Below are 23232 nucleotides of genomic sequence, written 5' to 3'. Positions count from 1 at the left end.
TTTCTTTTGTTCTGTTGCCTAATGATCCATTTAGTGCTCAAGCTCTTGTACGAGTCTTGACTTTGTACATGAAAGAAAATGTAAAAATATGGAACTCGGTGTCTTAGGTATTAATTGAAAAATTACAGAAATTACACGAAGCCAAGCTCAACAATGAGAGAATGGAAAATTATACAAGGAAGGAATTAGGAATTTCACTGACCTTGGAAGGATGACAGGTTTAGTCAACCCCACTTGGTGTTAATTCAGCAGCCAACGGGGCTCCGATTCAGGAACTTAAGATCCTAAGCCGGCCATCTAGCCACGAAGCCAACACCAGGCTTAGATGGTGGTGAACAGCTGTCTTCAAAACTTGGAGGGAAGAGTGAGATTGAAGAGAATGTGGAAGTTGGTTTCACAGGTGTGAAAAAAAGAGGAGTGGATGAGTGGAGGTGAGCAGTGGTTCTGGATTTTGAGAGTTTCACCAAAAGTGGATTGGTGGTGGATTGTGTGTACCCTGCAGAAACCTCGGGGGAGTGTGGGGTTGCAAAGCAAGGAAAGAGCAGAGGATGCAAGACAAGAGAGGATGTGGAAGAAGATAGTGAGAGACCACTGACCTCCCTGCGATTGCAAAATGATAGGCTCCATTGACTCAGTTTCATTGAGGATAATGACAATGGTCTTTGAAGGCCTTGGATTCCATGGACCTTGAATTCAGAGACCAGGCCATTGGAGAAAAGGAAGGATTCGATGTCAACTGCGATGATGGATTCCACATAATGGGAATTATCAATGAACAGGAAACAAATATTATAATTATATGTGGAAAAAAATTATGGGCCCAGATCAGGAATCAAACCCAGGTCTTCTGGGGCTGGCAGATGGCAGAGCACTGGTATGGTTTTCTCAAAGATCTAGAAGACCTAGGTTCAATTCCTTGTCTGGGCGCATCATTTTTCCACATATACAGTACTAAAATGTTTGTTTCCTGTTCTTTGTTAATTCCAATTACATGGAATCCATCATCACAGTTGAGATCAAATCCTTCCTTTTCACCAATGGTCTGGTCAATCAATCCAAGGTCCATGGAATCCAAGGCCTTCAAGACCATTGGAATATCATTATATTCCATTGTATACTTATAATGATAATTGGAAGTAAGCTGATAGGTCTGTAGTTGAGGGGATTCAGCTTTTTACCTTGTTTATGTCATGTGATGAGGTTGGCTTTCTTCCAAGCCAGTAAGTTGATCTCGGACAAACGATATGGTGAAAAGAGCAGAAAGGATGTGCAAGAATCCGAGTTGCATAAACTTTCTCTGGCACACACTGTTCTTTTTGCGAATGATTCCTTTGAATCGTTTTTGTCCACCAGTGAAAGCATGCAAATTGAACAACCAAGTTAGTTATTGGGAAGGTTTTAATTTTCACCTTTCATGGAAAGCTTCTTATGTAGCTTCTGCCTTATGAAAGAGGAGCACAGACATAGGATCAATTGTAAGATCAAAATCGTGTACATTATGCAATAAAAAAAAAAAAATTTTTGCATGTTTCACAGATTTATTGATGCTTTTCTCAATTGTCTTTGCAGAGAATCAAATGAAAATGGTTTCTTGCCTCAAGTCGAGTTCCCAGTTTTACACAGAAGACTCTTTCAATCAGAACATGACACAGACTTCTTGTCGGGATGTGAACAAATATAACCGTGCACTGACCAAGAACAACAATTGTATTACGACATTCAAGAAAACTGAAGGGAACGAGAAGCCGCACAAGTGTTCAGTTTGCAACAAAACGTTTCGCTCATTAACATCTTTGAGGAGATGCCAAAAAATGCATAAACGTGAGGTGCCATACAAGTGCACTGTATGCAGCAAGGAATTTTATTGGTTATCATCTTTGAATTATCATCTTGTAAAGCACACAGGAGAGAAGCCTTATAAATGTCCCGTGTGCAACAAGGATTTCGCTCGTTCATCATCTTTACAAACACATCAAAAGTTGCACACAAGAGAGAAGCCGTATCAGTGCTCTGAATGCGTCAAAGAATTTTCTCTTCTCTCAAGGTTGAAGCAACATCAAATAATACACACTGGAGAGAAGCCCTACACATGCTCTTTTTGCAGCAAGGTGTTTGCTCTTGCTTCACGTTTGAGAACACATCAAATAATACACACGGGAGAGAAGCCTTTTAAATGTTCTGTGTGTAACAAGGCGTTTGCTCGTTCATCATATTTATATGCACATAAAAAAATCCACACAGGAGAGAAGGCCTTCAGGTGTTCTCTTTGTCTGAAGACATATGGTTCTTCATCATCTTTATGTAAGCATAAAAAAATACACACGGGAGAGAAGCCCCACAAGTGTTCTGTATGCACCAAGGCATTTGTTTATCAGTCAAAGTTGAAGCTGCATGAAGTAATCCACACAGGGATGAAGCCTTACAAGTGCACTGTATGCAAAAAAGCATTTACTGACCTCTCAAAATTGAAGATTCATCAAAGAATACACACGGGAGAAAAGCCATATGAGTGTTATCTTTGTAGCAAGGCATTTACTTCTTCATCGTATTTGCATCAACATCAAAGAACACACAAGAGAGGGACTGGAGGAAAGTGCAGCGCCAGAAGAGGACCTGGGACACTTGCCCTCGAGAGAAGCAAAAGTTAATGAGAATGTCCTAATAGCAGAAAGAGAAGCTGTGCAACATGATGGGAACTCAGACCATGGCTCAACAATGGAAGCTCAACAGCAGGACCACAGGATAACAGAAGGAAACAAGAAAGAGCAATCAGAGATTGCAGACCCTTGCCAGGACTTATTTTGTGTATGATGTATTTTGTGTGGCAAATATATGGAAGGATGTACTCGATGAAAGGTCGTTGTTTGCAAATGAATGGTCTAAATTATACAGTTGTAAATGTGTCAAGGTCAATGGTCTGAAAAGTTGTGAAGGTCAAATTGCCTGAAAGTTGAAATGGGAAAAGGTCCAAAAATAATGCTCAAAAGTCTCTAAAGGATTTTAAAAGGTAAAAGGGGGTCTAAAGGGTTGGAATTGTCTGAAGAGGTCTAAAGGGTTACAACATCTAAAAGGGTCCAAAGGTCAAAGGGGTCTTTTTTGTGTACATAGTCTATCTAGGCTTAGACTCTTAAGACTCTTAAAAGGTGTGCAGGTCTAAAGGGCAGAAAGGAGTCAAATGGTCTTCAGGATTCTAAAGGGCTTGAGGGGTGTTAAAGAGTCTTAGGGGGTTTCAGAGCTTGAGGGGTCTTAAGAATATTCGGGTTCTAAATGGTCTCACGTCCTGTGTGGACAGACAGACAAATGAACAAGAAGAAGACGTCGTGCAGAGCACGATACTTGCAAAATCCATAAAACAAATTTGACCTCAAAAATAATCGGTGGTTGAATTCAATGACCAAATATGCAACTCCTTAAATTTCAAGTCAATTGGATGAAAATTGTAGAAATTTGGCCTGTGTTGACCTTTTGGCTGATGTTGACCTCAAAATAATTGGTGGTTGAATTCAGACCTGATATGCAAATCCTCTTCGAATTTCAAGTCAATCGGGTGAAAATTACGGATTTCAGAAATACCACCTTAGTTGTTGACCTTGGGCCTATGTTGACCTTTTGGTCGATGTTGATCTCAAAAATAATTGACTGGTTTAATTCAGTGACCTGAAATATAAATCCTCTTCAAATTTCAAGTAAATTGGATGAAAATTGAGGATTTTACAAATCTCACCAAAGTTATTGAATTTTGGCCTTTGTTGACCTTTTGACCTCAAAAACAATAGATTCTTCCTGATGACAAACTCTACCATATGGTGAAATTTCGTGAAAATTTGTTTAAAATTGTGATCTGTCGGCGACAATAGGGCTTTATACATTAGAAAGGAGGTGGTTACGAGGAGATATGATGGAGATGTTTAAAATAATGAAAGGTAGAGATATAATAAGTGAAGATGAATTATTCAACAAAGTAGACAGTGATGGGACCAGGGGCCATAGCTTGAGAGTAAAGAAGAGGAGAGTTAAGACGGTAGTAAGGTAGGGGACTCACAGAGTAGTTAATGCATGGAATGGTCTCCCTGGAAAGACAGTGGTAGCAGAAACAGTAGATAAGTTTAAATTATAATTAGATAGGTACCTGGAAGATAGGTACCTGGAGATGGAGGGGTATGGGGATGTTGATAAGACTTTTAAGTCGTTTGAGCATTGAGTGCTGTACGGAGTGCTGTTGATGGGGGCCTTGTCGAGGTGGTTGTCTGGTTGATGTGTGTTTTTAACCAAGCCCATGCCCCCTCTCCGAGGGGAAGAAAGTAAAAAATTACAACAAAAAAAATACAAAAAAAACCCTACAAAAACAAATTAAACAAGTGGTGCCAGGCACAACAAATCCCGCCCATTTAAGGCATAACGTTATTATGGGGATCAAATTTAAATTTGATCCATCCTTAACCTGAATGTTGATTATAAGGGATAGAATATGGAATATTTTAGTCTTAGTTTGAAGTCAATTAAACCATTTTTGACGAAGTTATGACCGTAAAATGATTTTGACCTTTCAAGGCCACGTAAGGTCAAAGGTCATGGTGTCAAATGAAAGCCAATAAAGGACTTGATATATGTCTTCCATAGTAAACACGCATATTCCTAACCTTTTTTGATTTATAATGGAAAATTTGTAATTTTGACCGATGACCATGACCCCCAAAATTTCGGACCCTACCGATCTTCACAAATATGCATTTTCACTATAGGAATGGGTAGGATCATAAGTGACAAATAGAATAAGGTTCACTATAAGCTTAGTTTGAAGTAAATCAGATTATTTTTGACGAAGTTACGAGCGAAAAACGATTTTGATCTTTTCTTGACCTTTGATCCAATTGGACCCAAAAGATAATGGGGTCGTCCAAGGTTCATTGCCCACCTGTGGATTTAGATATTCCATTTAGATATTCCATTGAAGTTTGTTTGGCGTCAACAGGAAGTCGCTACGACTTCCGGTTACTGAGTTATGTTCAAAAGCTTGTTTTCACCTTTTTTTGACGTAACGTTGTGACGTTAAGTGCGATTATGACGTGATTTGATCCCAGACTATTTCAGCAAGATTGGCTATCACGTGTGAAAATTTGAGAACGATTGCTTCAGTAGTTTCGGCTGCACATGAGCGTAAAATTTTTTTTTTAAATGACGTCAATAGGCAAAACTTTGACGTCATACGCTTGCGAAAACTATGCGTAATTTGTAACAAGATGCATTTCGTAATCATTTAGATATTTGAATGAAGTTTAATTTGGCGTCGTAGCGACTTCCGGTCACGGAGTTATGTCCAAAAATGTGTTTTCACGTTGTGTGACGTCACGTCGTGACGTTTAGTCCGATTAAGACGGGGTTTGGACGCGGACCGTCTCGGGTGGATTATCTATCAGGTGTAAAAATTTAAGAACGACTGGTCCAGCCGTTTGGGCTGTAGACGACCGGACAAACAAACAAACAAACAAACAAACCAACAAACGGAACAGACCAACATACTTGACAAAATCGAAGATGTCGCCAAGTAACAAACGGACAAACAAACCGGACGATTACAATATCCCGCTCCCTCCCTCCGGGGGCGGGATAAAAATACAAGTTTTTCTTTCTTTTATTAATTAAAAACTTTTTTTTTTGCATTTTCTTTCTTGGATCTTGGGGTGGTGTGGTGTTCACGCAGGCATGATGGGCTGAGTGGCGTCCACCTGTGTTGGATTTCCTTGTTGACAAACAAACAGATAAACAGGCGGACAAACAGACAGAATAACAAAATCGACTGACCAATATGTGGTAAGGGAAGAGTATTGATTATGGAGGATTTTAACTTGCCAGGGATAGATTGGGTCCAGGAACAGGGAAAGGGAAGAGCGGATGAGGATTTCCTAGTTTTATTCCAAGATTGCTTTATAACTCAGTTTGTAGATAAGCCCACGAGGGGGAGTGCTGTGTTAGACCTTCTTTTTGGTAACGATCCCAATATGGTGAAGGAGGTGGTGGTCGGAGAGCATTTCGGAGCAAGTGACCATAACATTGTGTGTGCAAAGATTATGTTAAGGCTTGGAGTTCAGGATAGTATGGTAAGGCTATTCGATTTCAGGAAGGCAAACTTTGAGGGTATGACGAGAGAATTTGGTGATGTAGATTGGGAGAAACTAACAACAGGACAATCAGAGAAATGGGAAACCTTTTAGGACCAAATGTGTAGAGTGCAGAGTAAGGACATTCCAATGAGGTGTAAAACTAGAAAAAGAAAAAGACCAGGGTGGTTGAGCAGTGAGATAAGGAATACCATTAAGGGGAAGCAAAAGGTATTGATTGGGTTTAAAATAACAGGACTGGAGTTAGATTTATATCAGTACCAGAGTAAACAGAGACAAGTGAAGAAAATAACTCGTCAAGCCAAAAGAGAGTATGAGAAGGACATGGCTAAGAATATTAAACATAATAACAAGGCTTTCTTTGAGTATATCAGGGGAAAATAACAGGTTAGGACCAGTGTGGGCCCATTGAGGAACAGCACCTGGAGAGTGGTTAGTGAGGAAGGTGAGATGGCAGGCTTATTAAACAGGTATTTTTCTTCAACTTATACAAAAGAACAGTCAGGAGAATTGCCAATAGCTGAGAGTATTTATCAAGGAGGTGAGGAAGGGCTTTGACAGAAGATCCAGGTTGGAGTGGAGGAAGTAAAGGAACAGCGAGGTAATCTAAGAGGAGATAAGGCTCTGGGTCCAGATAATATACACCTGAGAGTATTGATGGAGGTGGCTGAGCAGGTAAGCGAGATGTTAACGGATATTTTTAATAGTTCCCTGGAGTCAGGACAGGTACTGGAGGATTGGAGAGTAGCAAATGTAACAATATTATTCAATAAATTATTCAGAGAAGAATTGGGAAACTATAGACTTGTTCGTTTGACTTCAGTTGTGGGGAAGGTGTTGGAGACATTAATTAAGGACCGGATGAGGAACCATTTAAATAAATACAAACTAATTAAACGTAGTCAGCAGGGGTTTACCAAAGGTAGTTCCTGTTTAACAAATCTTTTAGAGTTCTACAAAGCAGTGTCTGATTGGGTGGATGAGGGAAAGGCAGTGGACATAGTATATCTAGACTTTATGAAGGAATTTGATAAGGTATCACATCGGAAGGTGTTAACCAAGGTGAGGGTTTGTGAAGAAGCTGGTCAGGTAGCTAATTGGATTGCAAACTGGTTTAGTGGTAGGAAGCAAAGAGTGGCTGTGAGTGGGAGGATGTCTTGCTGGGAGGATGTAAGTAGTGGGATCCGTACTCAGGGATCCGTACTCGGACCATGACTATTCAATATTCACGTCAACGATTTGGATAATGGGGTAAAGAGTAAGCTTTCCAAATTTGCAGATGACACAAATCTTGGAGGTGAGGTGGATAGCAGAGGGGATGGTGATCAGATACAAGAGCGTATTGATACTTGTATAGATTGGGTGAAAGACTGGCAGATGGAATTTAACCTGAACAAGTGTAAGGTGTTGGGGGCGGATAAGAACAATGAAAATAGATTACAGGATGTAAGGGGTAATTTTGGAATGTGTCACACAGGAGAAGGATCTGGAGGTGGTAATAGATATGGGTGGTATAAAGCAGGTAGCACAGTGCCAGGTAGCTATAGGTAAAACAAATAGGGTTTTAGATTGTATTCGGAGGGGGATCATTTATAAATCAAAAGAGGTGGTGTTAACATTGTACAGGAATTTAGTGAGGGCCACATCTAGAATAGTGTGGGCAGTTCTGGTCACCACAACTCAGGAAGGACATAGATACCATAGAGAGGGTTCAGCACAGGGAAACTAGATTGATTCCAGGCCGAGCTGGACTCAGCTATGAGGAGCGGTTGAAGGAGACAGGGCTTTATACACTAAAAAGGAGGGGGTTACGAGGAGATCTGATCGAGATGTTCAAGATAATGAAAGGTAGAGATAAAATAAGTGAAGATGAATTATTCAACAGAGTAGACAGTGATAGAACCAGGGGCCATAGCCTGAAAGTAAAGAAGATGAGAGTTAAGACGTTAGTAAGGTAGTAGTAAGGTAGGGGACTTTCACTCAGAGAGTAGTTAATGCATGGAATGGTCTCCTGGAAAGGTAGTGGCAGCAGAAACAGGAGATAAGTTTAAATTAGATAGGTACCTGGAAGTTATGGGGATGTTGATAAGACTTTTCGGTAGTTTGATCATTGATGGGCGATTGTGTACCTGAGTGCTGTTGGTGGGGGTCTTGTCGAGGGGGGTTGTGTGGTTGATGTGTGTTTTTAACCAAGCCCATGCCCCCTCCCTTGAGGGGAAGAAAAAAAAAATACAAAAACTACAAAAAATAAAAATAAATAAATAACAATTATTTCATTTATTTTAAACTTTTTTTGCATTTTCTTCCTTGGATCTTGTGTGGATGGGTTAGTATGGTGTTCACGCAGACATGATGGGATGAATGGCCTCCACCTGTGTTCGATTTCCTTGTATAAAATACTTGAAAACATAAACATATAGAAAACAGAAAACAGAAAACATTGAAAACATATAAAATACTTGAAATACTTTTCTTGAAAACAGAGACATGAGATCTGTGGAAGGGAGAGGGGTGGGGTGGGGTATACAGGGTAAACAGGATCGACATTACATGGACTTTCAGGAAGGAATGCAGGTAATTTGAAGGAGGTGGGTTTGGGTGGATTAGCGGAGGGAGAAAAGATCGAGGTTTTGGATGGGGGAAGATAAGAGATGGTGGTGAACAGCTGTTTTGAAGACCTGGAGGGAAGAGTGGGATTGAAGAGAGTGTGGGAGTTTGTTCCAAAGGTGGGAAAATGAGGAATGAAAGAGTGAAGGTGAGCAGTGATTCTTGATTTTGGTAGTTTCACTAGAAGGGGGTTGCTGGCAGACCTTGAGCACCCTGCGGAAATATAGGGGTGACATATCGCAGACAGAGCAGGGGGAGGGGGGAGGAATCCGGAGAGGAGACGGTAGAAGACAGAAAGCCCACCGACCTGCCCGCGGTGAGAGAGTGAGAGACACAAAGACACAGCATCACCGCTGGAGATACCAATAATCCTAAATGCCTTGGTTTCCACAGCGTGAAGCTGCGAAAGGTGGGAGGTGGGAGAACCAGCCCAGAGGGAAGAGCAGTACTCCATCAGGCTGCGGATGAAAAGCTTTGTATGTGGTCAGGAGCTTCGATGTGACGAGGAAGGACTTTGCAAGACGGAGGATACCCAGTCGGTGACTGGCTTTGGAGGCGAGGTTTGAAATGTGGCTTTCCCAGGAAAGGTCACAGCAGATAGTGAGACCCAGAAGCTTGAATGAAAGGACTTCTTCAAAAGGATTGTTGAGAAAGTAGATGGGGGGTGGGGGGGGGTTCCAGACTCCTTTTGGAGAGACATAGTGAGAGTGTGAGATTTGTCAGGGTTGAAAGACATGTTTCACATGTTGAACCAGCTTGTGATTTTATCAAGATCTGCAGAGAGTGACGAGGCTGCTGCTTGCTGATCTGAGGGATAATAAATAGTACGACAGAGGGTGGAGTCATCATCAAAGAGATAAACGAGATTTTCCATGAGCAAAGAGATCTTGAGGTCAAATTTATGAAATCGTCATTTTTCATCCGATTGACTTGAAATTTGAACAAGATTTGCATATTCCGTCACTCAATTGGGAAACCAACTATGTTTGAGGTCAAAAGTTCAAGGGCCAACTCCAGGTCAAAGTTCTAAAATCAAATTTTATTTGAAAAATTGTCACTTTTCATCCTTTTCATCATTGACTTGTGAATTAAACAGCAATTGCACAGTACATTAGTGAATTGGGAAACAACTATTTTTTAGGTTAAAAGGTCAAAGGTCTAAAAAATCAAATTTCATCTGAAAAATCATCAATTTTCATCTTATTAGCCTGAAAATTAAGCAGCAATTGCATAGTAAATCGCTGAATTTGGAAACTATTTTGAGGTCAAAAGATCAAAGATCAACTCAAGGTCAAACTGCTAAAATCACCAATTCCAATCTGAAAAATAATCAATTTTCATCCGATTGACCTGAACTTTGACTAAGATTGTGAATTTTAATCTGATTGAAATGGACAATTTGATGTATCCATGGCAACCTTTGGAGAGGGGGGTAGGTTTTGCAAGTATTGTGCTCTGCACGACGTCTTTTTGTTGTTTGTCTGTTTGTGTGCAGGATATCTCAAAAAGTGATGGACGGATCCGGATAAAACTTGGTGGACATGTTGGGTGTGTGACAAGGAAGAACTGTTTAGATTTTGATGAAGATCTGGATCTGGATCCAATACTATATTTTTTTTTTACGTGATTCTTCACCACTGAGAGATAAAGCCAAAAACTATCTATAATACTGTTACGGATCTGGCTGCTTTTGCACACAAACAGACAGCAGTCCCATTGTTCAGTTATTTCGATAAGTATGTGCTTATAGTTAGAATCCATCCCCTATGTCGAATGGGAATTTTGTGTGCGCTGTGAGTTATTTTATAGTCAGGTTTTATACATCAACTACAACAACAACAACAGCGGACCATGGCCTCGCTCCACCGTCGCCATTATGCACGTGGCCTTAGGTGAGGAGGTAGGCGGAGCTACAATCGCCTCAGCTCCAACTCCGCCCTAGAAAGGTGGGAGTTGCCCTGCCTTCCGCGGGCCTGTCCAATGAGGGACGGCCAGCGTATCGCGCGATGGAACCATCCAATCAGGAAGTGAGTGGCGAGGAAAAAAATCCCTCCCACCTCAAGATAGAAGAGGAGTGATCGTGGCGATTGCTTAGTGGTCTGTGGTCCTTTGCGGTGGCTCCTTGTGGTGGTGGTGGTGGTGGTGGTGACCGAGCAGCCAGGGTCGTGGGCCCGTGGACTCTGGGTCGTGTGTTCGAGTCCCACCGTGGTGGTTTGCGTTGGAATGCTCGAGCTGGGATCCCCGTTCCCATCCACGGACTCCGAGCTCCACAAGTGCGGGTCCGGTGAAACCGCACGAGGCGGAAAGGTACCCGGCGAGGCCCTGGTCCCCAGCTCCCCTTTCCCTCCTGAGCTGAGGGACCGAATTAAGACCCCACGGGGTCCATTTCTTTTGGGTGTGTGTGTGACGCCAGTCTGATAAGTAGAACTGTTAAGTGCTTTTGCTCACTGTACATTGCCTGCCTGATATTCGTGATTAAGTCTGCACTGTGTCTTGTTATTGTAAATAAATATCTGTTAAATGTTCAAGTTCGTTGCCTGTCATTTCAACCATTGGCCCAGCACGGTGCGTATTGAGAATTAGTGAGGCTGTCTGGGCCGGTAAGTTGTCATTGGGTCCGGCGCGGCTTTACCCCAGATCCGAGTCGGTGATAGCGACTCGGTTTGGACAAAGTCAGCCGAGGGTGTGGCTTCCCCGGTAGTCAGACGGCGTGGGTATTTAGGTATATTGAAATTAGGCAATTAGCCCTACCCCATGCCGTTGAAATATTGGCGACCACGGTCCTTTAAGTGACCCGTGACCTTTCGGACTTATCCGAGAGTCACGACCTAAATTCCGGGTGTTCGGTGGGAGACGGCTATACTGCTCCACCTGGTGGTCGTTTATCGCCACCGAACCCTGGCCCAGAACAATATGATATCTCAAAAAGTTGTGGACCACCAGCTATGTGGGTCATCGGTATTCTCGAAGCTGGATGGTGCATCAGGATTCTGGCAGATTCTCCTCGAACTGACAACACGCCATGTTCCAATACGGACTCCACTTGAAGACCTCCTTTTTGTTGCGCATGCGCGAGGACTTTGCATGCTAGCAGGGAGTTGCTAATCACAGAACAAACAAACATTGATGCTGTTGGGTTACATAACTTTTACCATTAGCTTGTTATACATATATTCTCAACACAGCGGTGAAGCAAGCCCTTAAAAGTGATAAGGTTACGGAAATCCCTCTGGGTCCATCAGACATCATCAGTCCAGTTAAGGACCTGATCATGCAAAAATGGCAATTCCAGTGGAACACCGGTACGAAGGCAAGATTTTGTCAGAAGGTGCACCTGGATGTGAGGCCTCCGGTGAAGCTTCCCTGGCTTGCTTGCCCGAAGAGATCAGGTGGCTTTAAGGAGGGTGAGAATCGGACACTGTCGTCTAAATTCTTACCTTCATGGAATAGGATGTCATTCTACAGGGCACTGTGGCTATTGTAGGAAGCCTGAGGATTTGGTGCACCAATTTGTTAAATGTCAACTCCATGAGGAAGGTACATAAAGTTTTATCTGGAATATTAGAGGGATGGGGATCAAAGTATCAAACCTGCTGGAAATGTTAAGCATGCTGAACCAGAAGCATCCTCGACTCTGTAGGGCCATGCTGAGATTTCGAAAAGAGAGCGGGAAAGCCATATAAAAATTTGGGGGGGGGGGGGGAACATTATCGCTCCTTCATTATGACGTCGAGGTTGGGATGTGTGGCGTATATCGAGCCTCGTGGCTCTGAAAGCGCCATAAAACCCAAACGGAAGAAGATGAAGAAAAAGAATAACAGCAGCTTTGCAATCCCCGTTCCCAGTCAGGAGAGGAACCTTGCTGACAAATTTCAGACCGATCGGCCAAGCGGTTTGGCCGGAGAAGTCCAAATAGGGGACGGATGGAGGGACAGACGGAGCATGATGACAATACCTGATCTGGAATTTAAATTCCAGATGAGCTAAAAAAACAATCAACCACAACAGCAACAGCAGCAAGGCCCGTGTAGACCAGTGTTTTGTTTTTTGGCGTCTCCTTCAGTCCGAATCATGATTGAGAAATCATAATCCCGACTCCTGGGGGTTTGGTGTGGGGAGGAGACCTCAATTCTCTCCATGTAAATGTGTATCGAACCTCGTGGTGGGATGAACCCGCGAGGAACGAACCACGTGTAATTTACTCGAACTGTACTGTACTGTACTGTACCGTACTGTACTGTACTGTATATTCAAATTGGAATTGTTACATATTTATATCCAAATCAGCAAGGTTAATGACATCATGTTTCACGAAATATAATTTAACAAAAACATTTAACTTTTCAACAAGTTATAAACAGAACAAATAGAACCACCACGAATTAAACCATTGTGAAGGAAAAACAAGAATGAAAAACATTTTTATCATAATTGCGATTCTTCCCTGGAACAACGAAACCGGAGAAGGGGTGGAGGCGGGGTCCAAACCCGAGGGAGGGGAGAGGGCGGGGTCCAAACCCGAGGGAGGGGAGAGGACGGGGTCCAAACCCGAGGGAGGGGAGAGGGCGGGGTCCAAACCCGAGGGAGGGGTCCAAACCCGAGGCAGGGGAAGAGGGCGGGGTCCAAACCCGAGGGAGGGGGAGAGGGCGGGGTCCAAACCCGAGGGAGGGGAGAGGGCGGGGTCCAAACCCGAGGGAGGGGAGAGGGCGGGGTCCAAACCCGAGGGAGGGGAGAGGACGGGGTCCAAACCCGAGGGAGGGGAGAGGGCGGGGTCCAAACCCGAGGGAGGGGAGAGGGCGGGGGCCAAACCCGAGGGAGGGGAGAGGGCGGGGTCCAAACCCGAGGGAGGGGGAGAGGGCGGGGTCCAAACCCGAGGTAGGGGGAGAGGGCGGGGTCCAAACCCGAGGGAGGGGAGAGGGCGGGGTCCAAACCCGAGGGAGGGGGAGAGGGCGGGGTCCAAACCCGAGGGAGGGGAGAGGACGGGGTCCAAACCCGAGGGAGGGGAGAGGGCGGGGTCCAAACCCGAGGGAGGGGAGAGGGCGGGGTCCAAACCCGAGGGAGGGGAGAGGGCGGGGTCCAAACCCGAGGGAGGGGGAGAGGGCGGAGTCCAAACCCGAGGTAGGGGGAGAGGGCGGGGTCCAAACCCGAGGGAGGGGAGAGGGCGGGGTCCAAACCCGAGGGAGGGGAGAGGGCGGGGTCCAAACCCGAGGGAGGGGAGAGGGCGGGGTCCAAACCCGAGGGAGGGGAGAGGGCGGGGTCCAAACCCGAGGGAGGGGGAGAGGGCGGGGTCCAAACCCGAGGGAGGGGGAGAGGACGGGGTCCAAACCCGAGGCAGGGGGAGAGGGCGGGGTCCAAACCCGAGGGAGGGGGAGAGGGCGGAGTCCAAACCCGAGGTAGGGGGAGAGGGCGGGGTCCAAACCCGAGGTAGGGGGAGAGGGCGGGGTCCAAACCCGAGGGAGGGGAGAGGGCGGGGTCCAAACCCGAGGGAGGGGAGAGGGCGGGGTCCAAACCCGAGGGAGGGGGAGAGGGCGGCGTCCAAACCCGAGGGAGGGGAGAGGGCGGGGTCCAAACCCGAGGGAGGGGGAGAGGGCGGGGTCCAAACCCGAGGAGAGGAGAGGGCGGGGTCCAAACCCGAGGGAGGGGAAGAGGGCGGGGTCCAAACCCGAGGGAGGGAGAGGGCTGGGTCCAAACCCGAGTGAGGGGAGAGGGCGGAGTCCAAACCCGAGGGAGGGGTAGGGGCGGAGTCCAAACCCGAAGGAGGGGAGAGGGCGGTCAGGGGTGGGATCACGTGATTTTGATCAATGGTCAGTTGAAGAACGAATTTTTCCCCCTCACAGTTCGTCCAAATTATAGAGATCACGTGATTAACATTAATAATCTGCTGGGTGGAACTCGTGAATAAGATCGTTTGGAGAAGGGACGCGTCATGTGACGCACATTTACGGAATCGCGCGTGCTCCAGACTCGTGTACCAATTCACTACACTCTACATACAGAAAGGTACTTTACTACACTCTACTTTACAGTACCTTGCATTACTACACTCTAGCTTCATACAGTACCTTTCTTTACTACACTGTACCTTACATTACCATACTTCACCACACTACACCTTACATTACCATACTTTACTGCACTGTACCTTACATTACCATACTTCACCACACTGCACCTTACATTACCATACTTTACTACACTGTACCTTACATTACCATACATCACCACACTGCACCTTACATTACCATACTTTACTACACTGCACCTTACATTACCATACTTCACCACACTGCACCTTACATTACCATACTTTACTGCACTGTACCTTACATTACCATACTTCACCACACTGCACCTTACATTACCATACTTTACTACACTGTACCTTACATTACCATACTTTACTACACTGCACCTTACATTACCATACTTTACTACACTGCACCTTACATTACCATACTTCACCACACTGCACCTTACATTACCATACTTTACTGCACTGTACCTTACATTACCATACTTCACCACACTGCACCTTACATTACCATACTTTACTACACTGCACCTTACATTACCATACTTCACCACACTGCACCTTACATTACCATACTTTACTACACTGTACCTTACATTACCATACTTTACTACACTGCACCTTACATTACCATACTTTACTACACTGCACCTTACATTACCATACTTTACTACACTGCACCTTACATTACCATACTTTACTACACTGCACCTTACATTACCATACTTTACTACACTGCACCTTACATTACCATACTTCACCACACTGCACCTTACATTACCATACTTTACTACACTGTACCTTACATGACCATACTTCACCACACTGCACCTTACATTACCATACTTTACTACACTGTACCTTACATTACCATACTTTACTACACTGCACCTTACATTACCATACTTTACTACACTGCACCTTACATTACCATACTTCACCACACTGCACCTTACATTACCATACTTTACTACACTGTACCTTACATAACCATACTTTACTACACTGCACCTTACATTACCATACTTTACTACACTGCACCTTACATTACCATACTTTACTACACTGCACCTTACATTACCATACTTTACTACACTGCACCTTACATTACCATACTTCACCACACTGCACCTTACATTACCATACTTTACTACACTGCACCTGACATTATCATACTTCACCACACTGAACCTTACATTACCATACTTCACCACACTGCACCTTACATTACCATACTTTACTACACTGCACCTTACATTACCATACTTCACCACACTGCACCTTACATAACCATACTTTACTACACTGTACCTTACATTACCATACTTTACTACACTGTACCTTACATTACCATACTTCACTGCACTGCACCTTACATAACCATACTTTACTACACTGCACCTTACATTACCATACTTCACCACACTGCACCTTACATAACCATACTTTACTACACTGCACCTTACATTACCATACTTCACCACCCTCCACCTTACATAACCATACTTTACTACACTGCACCTGACATTATCATACTTCACCACACTGCACCTTACATTACCATACTTTACTACACTGTACCTTACATTACCATACTTTACTGCACTGCACCTTACATTACCATACTTTACTACACTGCACCTGACATTATCATACTTCACCACACTGCACCTTACATTACCATACTTTACTACACTGCACCTTACATTACCATACTTCACCACACTGCACCTTACATAACCATACTTTACTACACTGCACCTTACATTACCATACTTCACCACACTGCACCTTACATTACCATAGTTTACCACCCTGCACCTTACATTACCATACTTCACCACACTGCACCTTACATAACCATACTTTACTACACTGCACCTTACATTACCATACTTCACCACACTGCACCTTACATTACCATACTTCACCACACTGCACCTTAAATTTCCATACTTTACTACACTGCACCTTACATTACCATACTTCACCACACTGCACCTTACATTGCCATACTTTAGTACACTGCACCTTACCTTACCATACTTTAGTACACTGCACCTTACATTACCATACTTCACTACACTGCACCTTACATTACCATACTTTACTACACTGCACCTTACATTACCATACTTTACTACACTGCACCTTACATTACCATACTTTACTACACTGTACCTTACATTACCATACTTTACTGCACTGCACCTTACATTACCATAGTTTACTACACTGCACCTTACATTATCATACTTCACCACACTGCACCTTACATTACCATACTTTACCACCCTGCACCTTACATTACCATACTTCACCACACTGCACCTTACATAACCATACTTTACTACACTGCACCTTACATTACCATACTTCACCACACTGCACCTTACATTACCATACTTCACCACACTGCACCTTAAATTTCCATACTTTACTACACTGCACCTTACATTGCCATACTTTAGTACACTGCACCTTACCTTACCATACTTTAGTACACTGCACCTTACATTACCATACTTCACCACACTGCACCTTACATTACCATACTTTACTACACTGCACCTTACATTACCATACTTTACTACACTGCACCTGACATTATCATACTTCACCACACTGCACCTTACATTACCATACTTTACTACACTGTACCTTACATTACCATACTTTACTGCACTGCACCTTACATTACCATACTTTACTACACTGCACCTGACATTATCATACTTCACCACACTGCACCTTACATTACCATACTTTACTACACTGCACCTTACATTACCATACTTCACCACACTGCACCTTACATAACCATACTTTACTACACTGCACCTTACATTACCATACTTCACCACACTGCACCTTACATTACCATAGTTTACGACACTGCACCTTACATTATCATACTTCACCACACTGCACCTTACATTACCATACTTTACCACCCTGCACCTTACATTACCATACTTCACCACACTGCACCTTACATAACCATACTTTACTACACTGCACCTTACATTACCATACTTCACCACACTGCACCTTACATTACCATACTTCACCACACTGCACCTTAAATTTCCATACTTTACTACACTGCACCTTACATTGCCATACTTTAGTACACTGCACCTTACCTTACCATACTTTAGTACACTGCACCTTACATTACCATACTTCACCACACTGCACCTTACATTACCATACTTTACTACACTGCACCTTACATTACCATACTTTACTACACTGCACCTTACATTATCATACTTCACCACACTGCACCTTACATTACCATACTTTACTACACTGCACCTGACATTATCATACTTCACCACACTGCACCTTGCATTACCATACTTTACTACACTGCACCTTACATTACCATACTTCACCACACTGCACCTTACATTACCATACTTTACTACACTGCACCTTACATTATCATACTTCACCACACTGCACCTTACATTACCATACTTTACTACACTGCACCTGACATTATCATACTTCACCACACTGCACCTTACATTACCATACTTTACTACACTGCACCTTACATTATCATACTTCACCACACTGCACCTTACATTACCATACTTTACTACACTGCACCTTACATTATCATACTTCACCACACTGCACCTTACATTACCATACTTTACTACACTGCACCTGACATTATCATACTTCACCACACTGCACCTTACATTACCATACTTTACTACACTGTACCTTACATTACCATACTTTACTGCACTGCACCTTACATTACCATACTTTACTACACTGCACCTTACATTACCATACTTCACCACACTGCACCTTACATAACCATACTTTACTACACTCTACTTTACAGTACCTTGCATTACTACACTCTACCTTCATACAGTACCTTACATTACCATACTTTACTACACTGCACCTGACATTATCATACTTCACCACACTGCACCTTACATTACCATACTTTACTACACTGCACCTTACATTACCATACTTTACTACACTGCACCTGACATTATCATACTTCACCACACTGCACCTTACATTACCATACTTTACTACACTGTACCTTACATTACCATACTTTACTGCACTGCACCTTACATTACCATAGTTTACTACACTGCACCTTACATTATCATACTTCACCACACTGCACCTTACATTACCATACTTTACCACCCTGCACCTTACATTACCATACTTCACCACACTGCACCTTACATAACCATACTTTACTACACTGCACCTTACATTACCATACTTCACCACACTGCACCTTACATTACCATACTTCACCACACTGCACCTTAAATTTCCATACTTTACTACACTGCACCTTACATTGCCATACTTTAGTACACTGCACCTTACCTTACCATACTTTAGTACACTGCACCTTACATTACCATACTTCACCACACTGCACCTTACATTACCATACTTTACTACACTGCACCTTACATTACCATACTTTACTACACTGCACCTGACATTATCATACTTCACCACACTGCACCTTACATTACCATACTTTACTACACTGTACCTTACATTACCATACTTTACTGCACTGCACCTTACATTACCATACTTTACTACACTGCACCTTACATTAGCATACTTCACCACACTGCACCTTACATAACCATACTTTACTACACTCTACTTTACAGTACCTTGCATTACTACACTCTAGTTTCATACAGTACCTTACATTACCATACTTTACTACACTGCACCTGACATTATCATACTTCACCACACTGCACCTTAAATTACCATACTTTACTACACTGTACCTTACATTACCATACTTTACTGCACTGCACCTTACATTACCATACTTTACTACACTGCACCTGACATTATCATACTTCACCACACTGCACCTTACATAACCATACTTTACTACACTGCACCTTACATTACCATACTTTACTACACTGCACCTTACATTACCATACTTTACTACACTGCACCTTACATTACCATACTTTACTACACTGCACCTTACATTACCATACTTCACCACACTGCACCTTACATTACCATACTTTACTACACTGCACCTTACATTACCATACTTTACTACACTGTACCTTACATTACCATACTTTACTGCACTGCACCTTACATTACCATACTTTACTACACTGCACCTTACATTACCATACTTTACTGCACTGCACCTTACATTACCATACTTTACTACACTGCACCTTACATTACCATACTTCACCACACTGCACCTTACATAACCATACTTTACTACACTGCACCTTACATTACCATACTTTACTACACTGTACCTTACATTACCATACTTTACTGCACTGCACCTTACATTACCATACTTTACTACACTGCACCTGACATTATCATACTTCACCACACTGCACCTTACATAACCATACTTTACTACACTGCACCTTACATTACTATACTTTACTACACTGCACCTTACATTACCATACTTTACTACACTGCACCTTACATTACCATACTTCACCACACTGCACCTTACATTACCATACTTCACCACACTGCACCTTACATTACCATACTTTACTGCACTGCACCTTACATTACCATACTTTACTACACTGCACCTGACATTATCATACTTCACCACACTGAACCTTACATTACCATACTTTACTACACTCCACCTTACATTACCATACTTCACCACACTGCACCTTACATTACCATACTTTACTACACTGTACCTTACATTACCATACTTTACTACACTGTACCTTACATTACCATACTTCACTGCACTGCACCTTACATAACCATACTTTACTACACTGCACCTTACATTACCATACTTCACCACACTGCACCTTACATAACCATACTTTACTACACTGCACCTTACATTACCATACTTCACCACACTGCACCTTACATAACCATACTTTACTACACTGCACCTGACATTATCATACTTCACCACACTGCACCTTACATTACCATACTTTACTACACTGTACCTTACATTACCATACTTTACTGCACTGCACCTTACATTACCATACTTTACTACACTGCACCTGACATTATCATACTTCACCACACTGCACCTTACATTACCATACTTTACTACACTGCACCTTACATTACCATACTTCACCACACTGCACCTTACATAACCATACTTTACTACACTGCACCTTACATTACCATACTTCACCACACTGCACCTTACATTACCATAGTTTACGACACTGCACCTTACATTATCATACTTCACCACACTGCACCTTACATTACCATACTTTACCACCCTGCACCTTACATTACCATACTTCACCACACTGCACCTTACATAACCATACTTTACTACACTGCACCTTACATTACCATACTTCACCACACTGCACCTTACATTACCATACTTCACCACACTGCACCTTAAATTTCCATACTTTACTACACTGCACCTTACATTGCCATACTTTAGTACACTGCACCTTACCTTACCATACTTTAGTACACTGCACCTTACATTACCATACTTCACCACACTGCACCTTACATTACCATACTTTACTACACTGCACCTTACATTACCATACTTTACTACACTGCACCTTACATTATCATACTTCACCACACTGCACCTTACATTACCATACTTTACTACACTGCACCTGACATTATCATACTTCACCACACTGCACCTTGCATTACCATACTTTACTACACTGCACCTTACATTACCATACTTCACCACACTGCACCTTACATTACCATACTTTACTACACTGCACCTTACATTATCATACTTCACCACACTGCACCTTACATTACCATACTTTACTACACTGCACCTGACATTATCATACTTCACCACACTGCACCTTACATTACCATACTTTACTACACTGCACCTTACATTATCATACTTCACCACACTGCACCTTACATTACCATACTTTACTACACTGCACCTTACATTATCATACTTCACCACACTGCACCTTACATTACCATACTTTACTACACTGCACCTGACATTATCATACTTCACCACACTGCACCTTACATTACCATACTTTACTACACTGTACCTTACATTACCATACTTTACTGCACTGCACCTTACATTACCATACTTTACTACACTGCACCTTACATTACCATACTTCACCACACTGCACCTTACATAACCATACTTTACTACACTCTACTTTACAGTACCTTGCATTACTACACTCTAGCTTCATACAGTACCTTACATTACCATACTTTACTACACTGCACCTGACATTATCATACTTCACCACACTGCACCTTAAATTACCATACTTTACTACACTGTACCTTACATTACCATACTTTACTACACTGCACCTTACATTACCATACTTTACTACACTGCACCTTACATTACCATACATCACCACACTGCACCTTACATTACCATACTTTACTGCACTGTACCTTACATTACCATACTTTACTACACTGCACCTTACATTACCATACTTCACCACACTGCACCTTACATTACCATACTTTACTACACTGTACCTTACATAACCATACTTTACTACACTGCACCTTACATTACCATACTTTACTACACTGCACCTTACATTACCATACTTCACCACACTGCACCTTACATAACCATACTTTACTACACTGCACCTTACATTACCATACTTCACCACACTGCACCTTACATTACCATAGTTTACCACCCTGCACCTTACATTACCATACTTCACCACACTGCACCTTACATAACCATACTTTACTACACTGCACCTTACATTACCATACTTCACCACACTGCACCTTACATTACCATACTTCACCACACTGCACCTTAAATTTCCATACTTTACTACACTGCACCTTACATTACCATACTTCACCACACTGCACCTTACATTGCCATACTTTAGTACACTGCACCTTACCTTACCATACTTTAGTACACTGCACCTTACATTACCATACTTCACCACACTGCACCTTACATTACCATACTTTACTACACTGCACCTTACATTACCATAGTTTACTACACTGCACCTTACATTATCATACTTCACTACACTGCACCTTACATTACCATACTTTACTACACTGCACCTTACATTACCATAGTTTACTACACTGCACCTTACATTATCATACTTCACCACACTGCACCTTACATTACCATACTTTACCACCCTGCACCTTACATTACCATACTTCACCACACTGCACCTTACATAACCATACTTTACTACACTGCACCTTACATTACCATACTTCACCACACTGCACCTTACATTACCATACTTCACCACACTGCACCTTAAATTTCCATACTTTACTACACTGCACCTTACATTGCCATACTTTAGTACACTGCACCTTACCTTACCATACTTTAGTACACTGCACCTTACATTACCATACTTCACCACACTGCACCTTACATTACCATAC

The 23232-nt window shown here is 42.7% G+C and overlaps 2 protein-coding genes across 4 annotated transcripts in view; both read left to right on the top strand.

Annotated features, from left to right (window-relative positions):
• Positions 1 to 8406, top strand: part of LOC147009147 (uncharacterized) — an 89511-nt gene extending 81105 nt beyond the window's left edge. For both annotated transcript variants that reach the window (XM_085862710.1, XM_085862709.1), the window contains one exon: positions 1570 to 8406. In XM_085862710.1, the coding sequence (XP_085718836.1) occupies positions 1570 to 2648 (1079 nt within the window). In that variant the 3' untranslated portion in view covers positions 2649 to 8406. The remainder of the gene's footprint in view (positions 1 to 1569) is intronic.
• Positions 8407 to 14531: 6125 nt separating this feature from the next.
• LOC147009145 (uncharacterized) overlaps positions 14532 to 23232 on the top strand; it is an 88117-nt gene continuing 79416 nt past the window's right edge. For both annotated transcript variants that reach the window (XM_085862807.1, XM_085862808.1), the window contains exon 1: positions 14532 to 14726. The gene's annotated coding sequence lies outside the window, so the exon portion shown is untranslated. The remainder of the gene's footprint in view (positions 14727 to 23232) is intronic.

The sequence above is a fragment of the Eptatretus burgeri genome, chromosome 17 (assembly GCF_056783735.1).
Source record: "Eptatretus burgeri isolate ZD-2024b chromosome 17, Ebu_testis_v1, whole genome shotgun sequence".
In the NCBI taxonomy this organism is placed as follows: domain Eukaryota; kingdom Metazoa; phylum Chordata; class Myxini; order Myxiniformes; family Myxinidae; genus Eptatretus; species Eptatretus burgeri.
The sequence above is the reverse complement of the archived record's forward strand: the minus strand, read 5'-3'. Positions and strand labels throughout refer to the sequence as shown.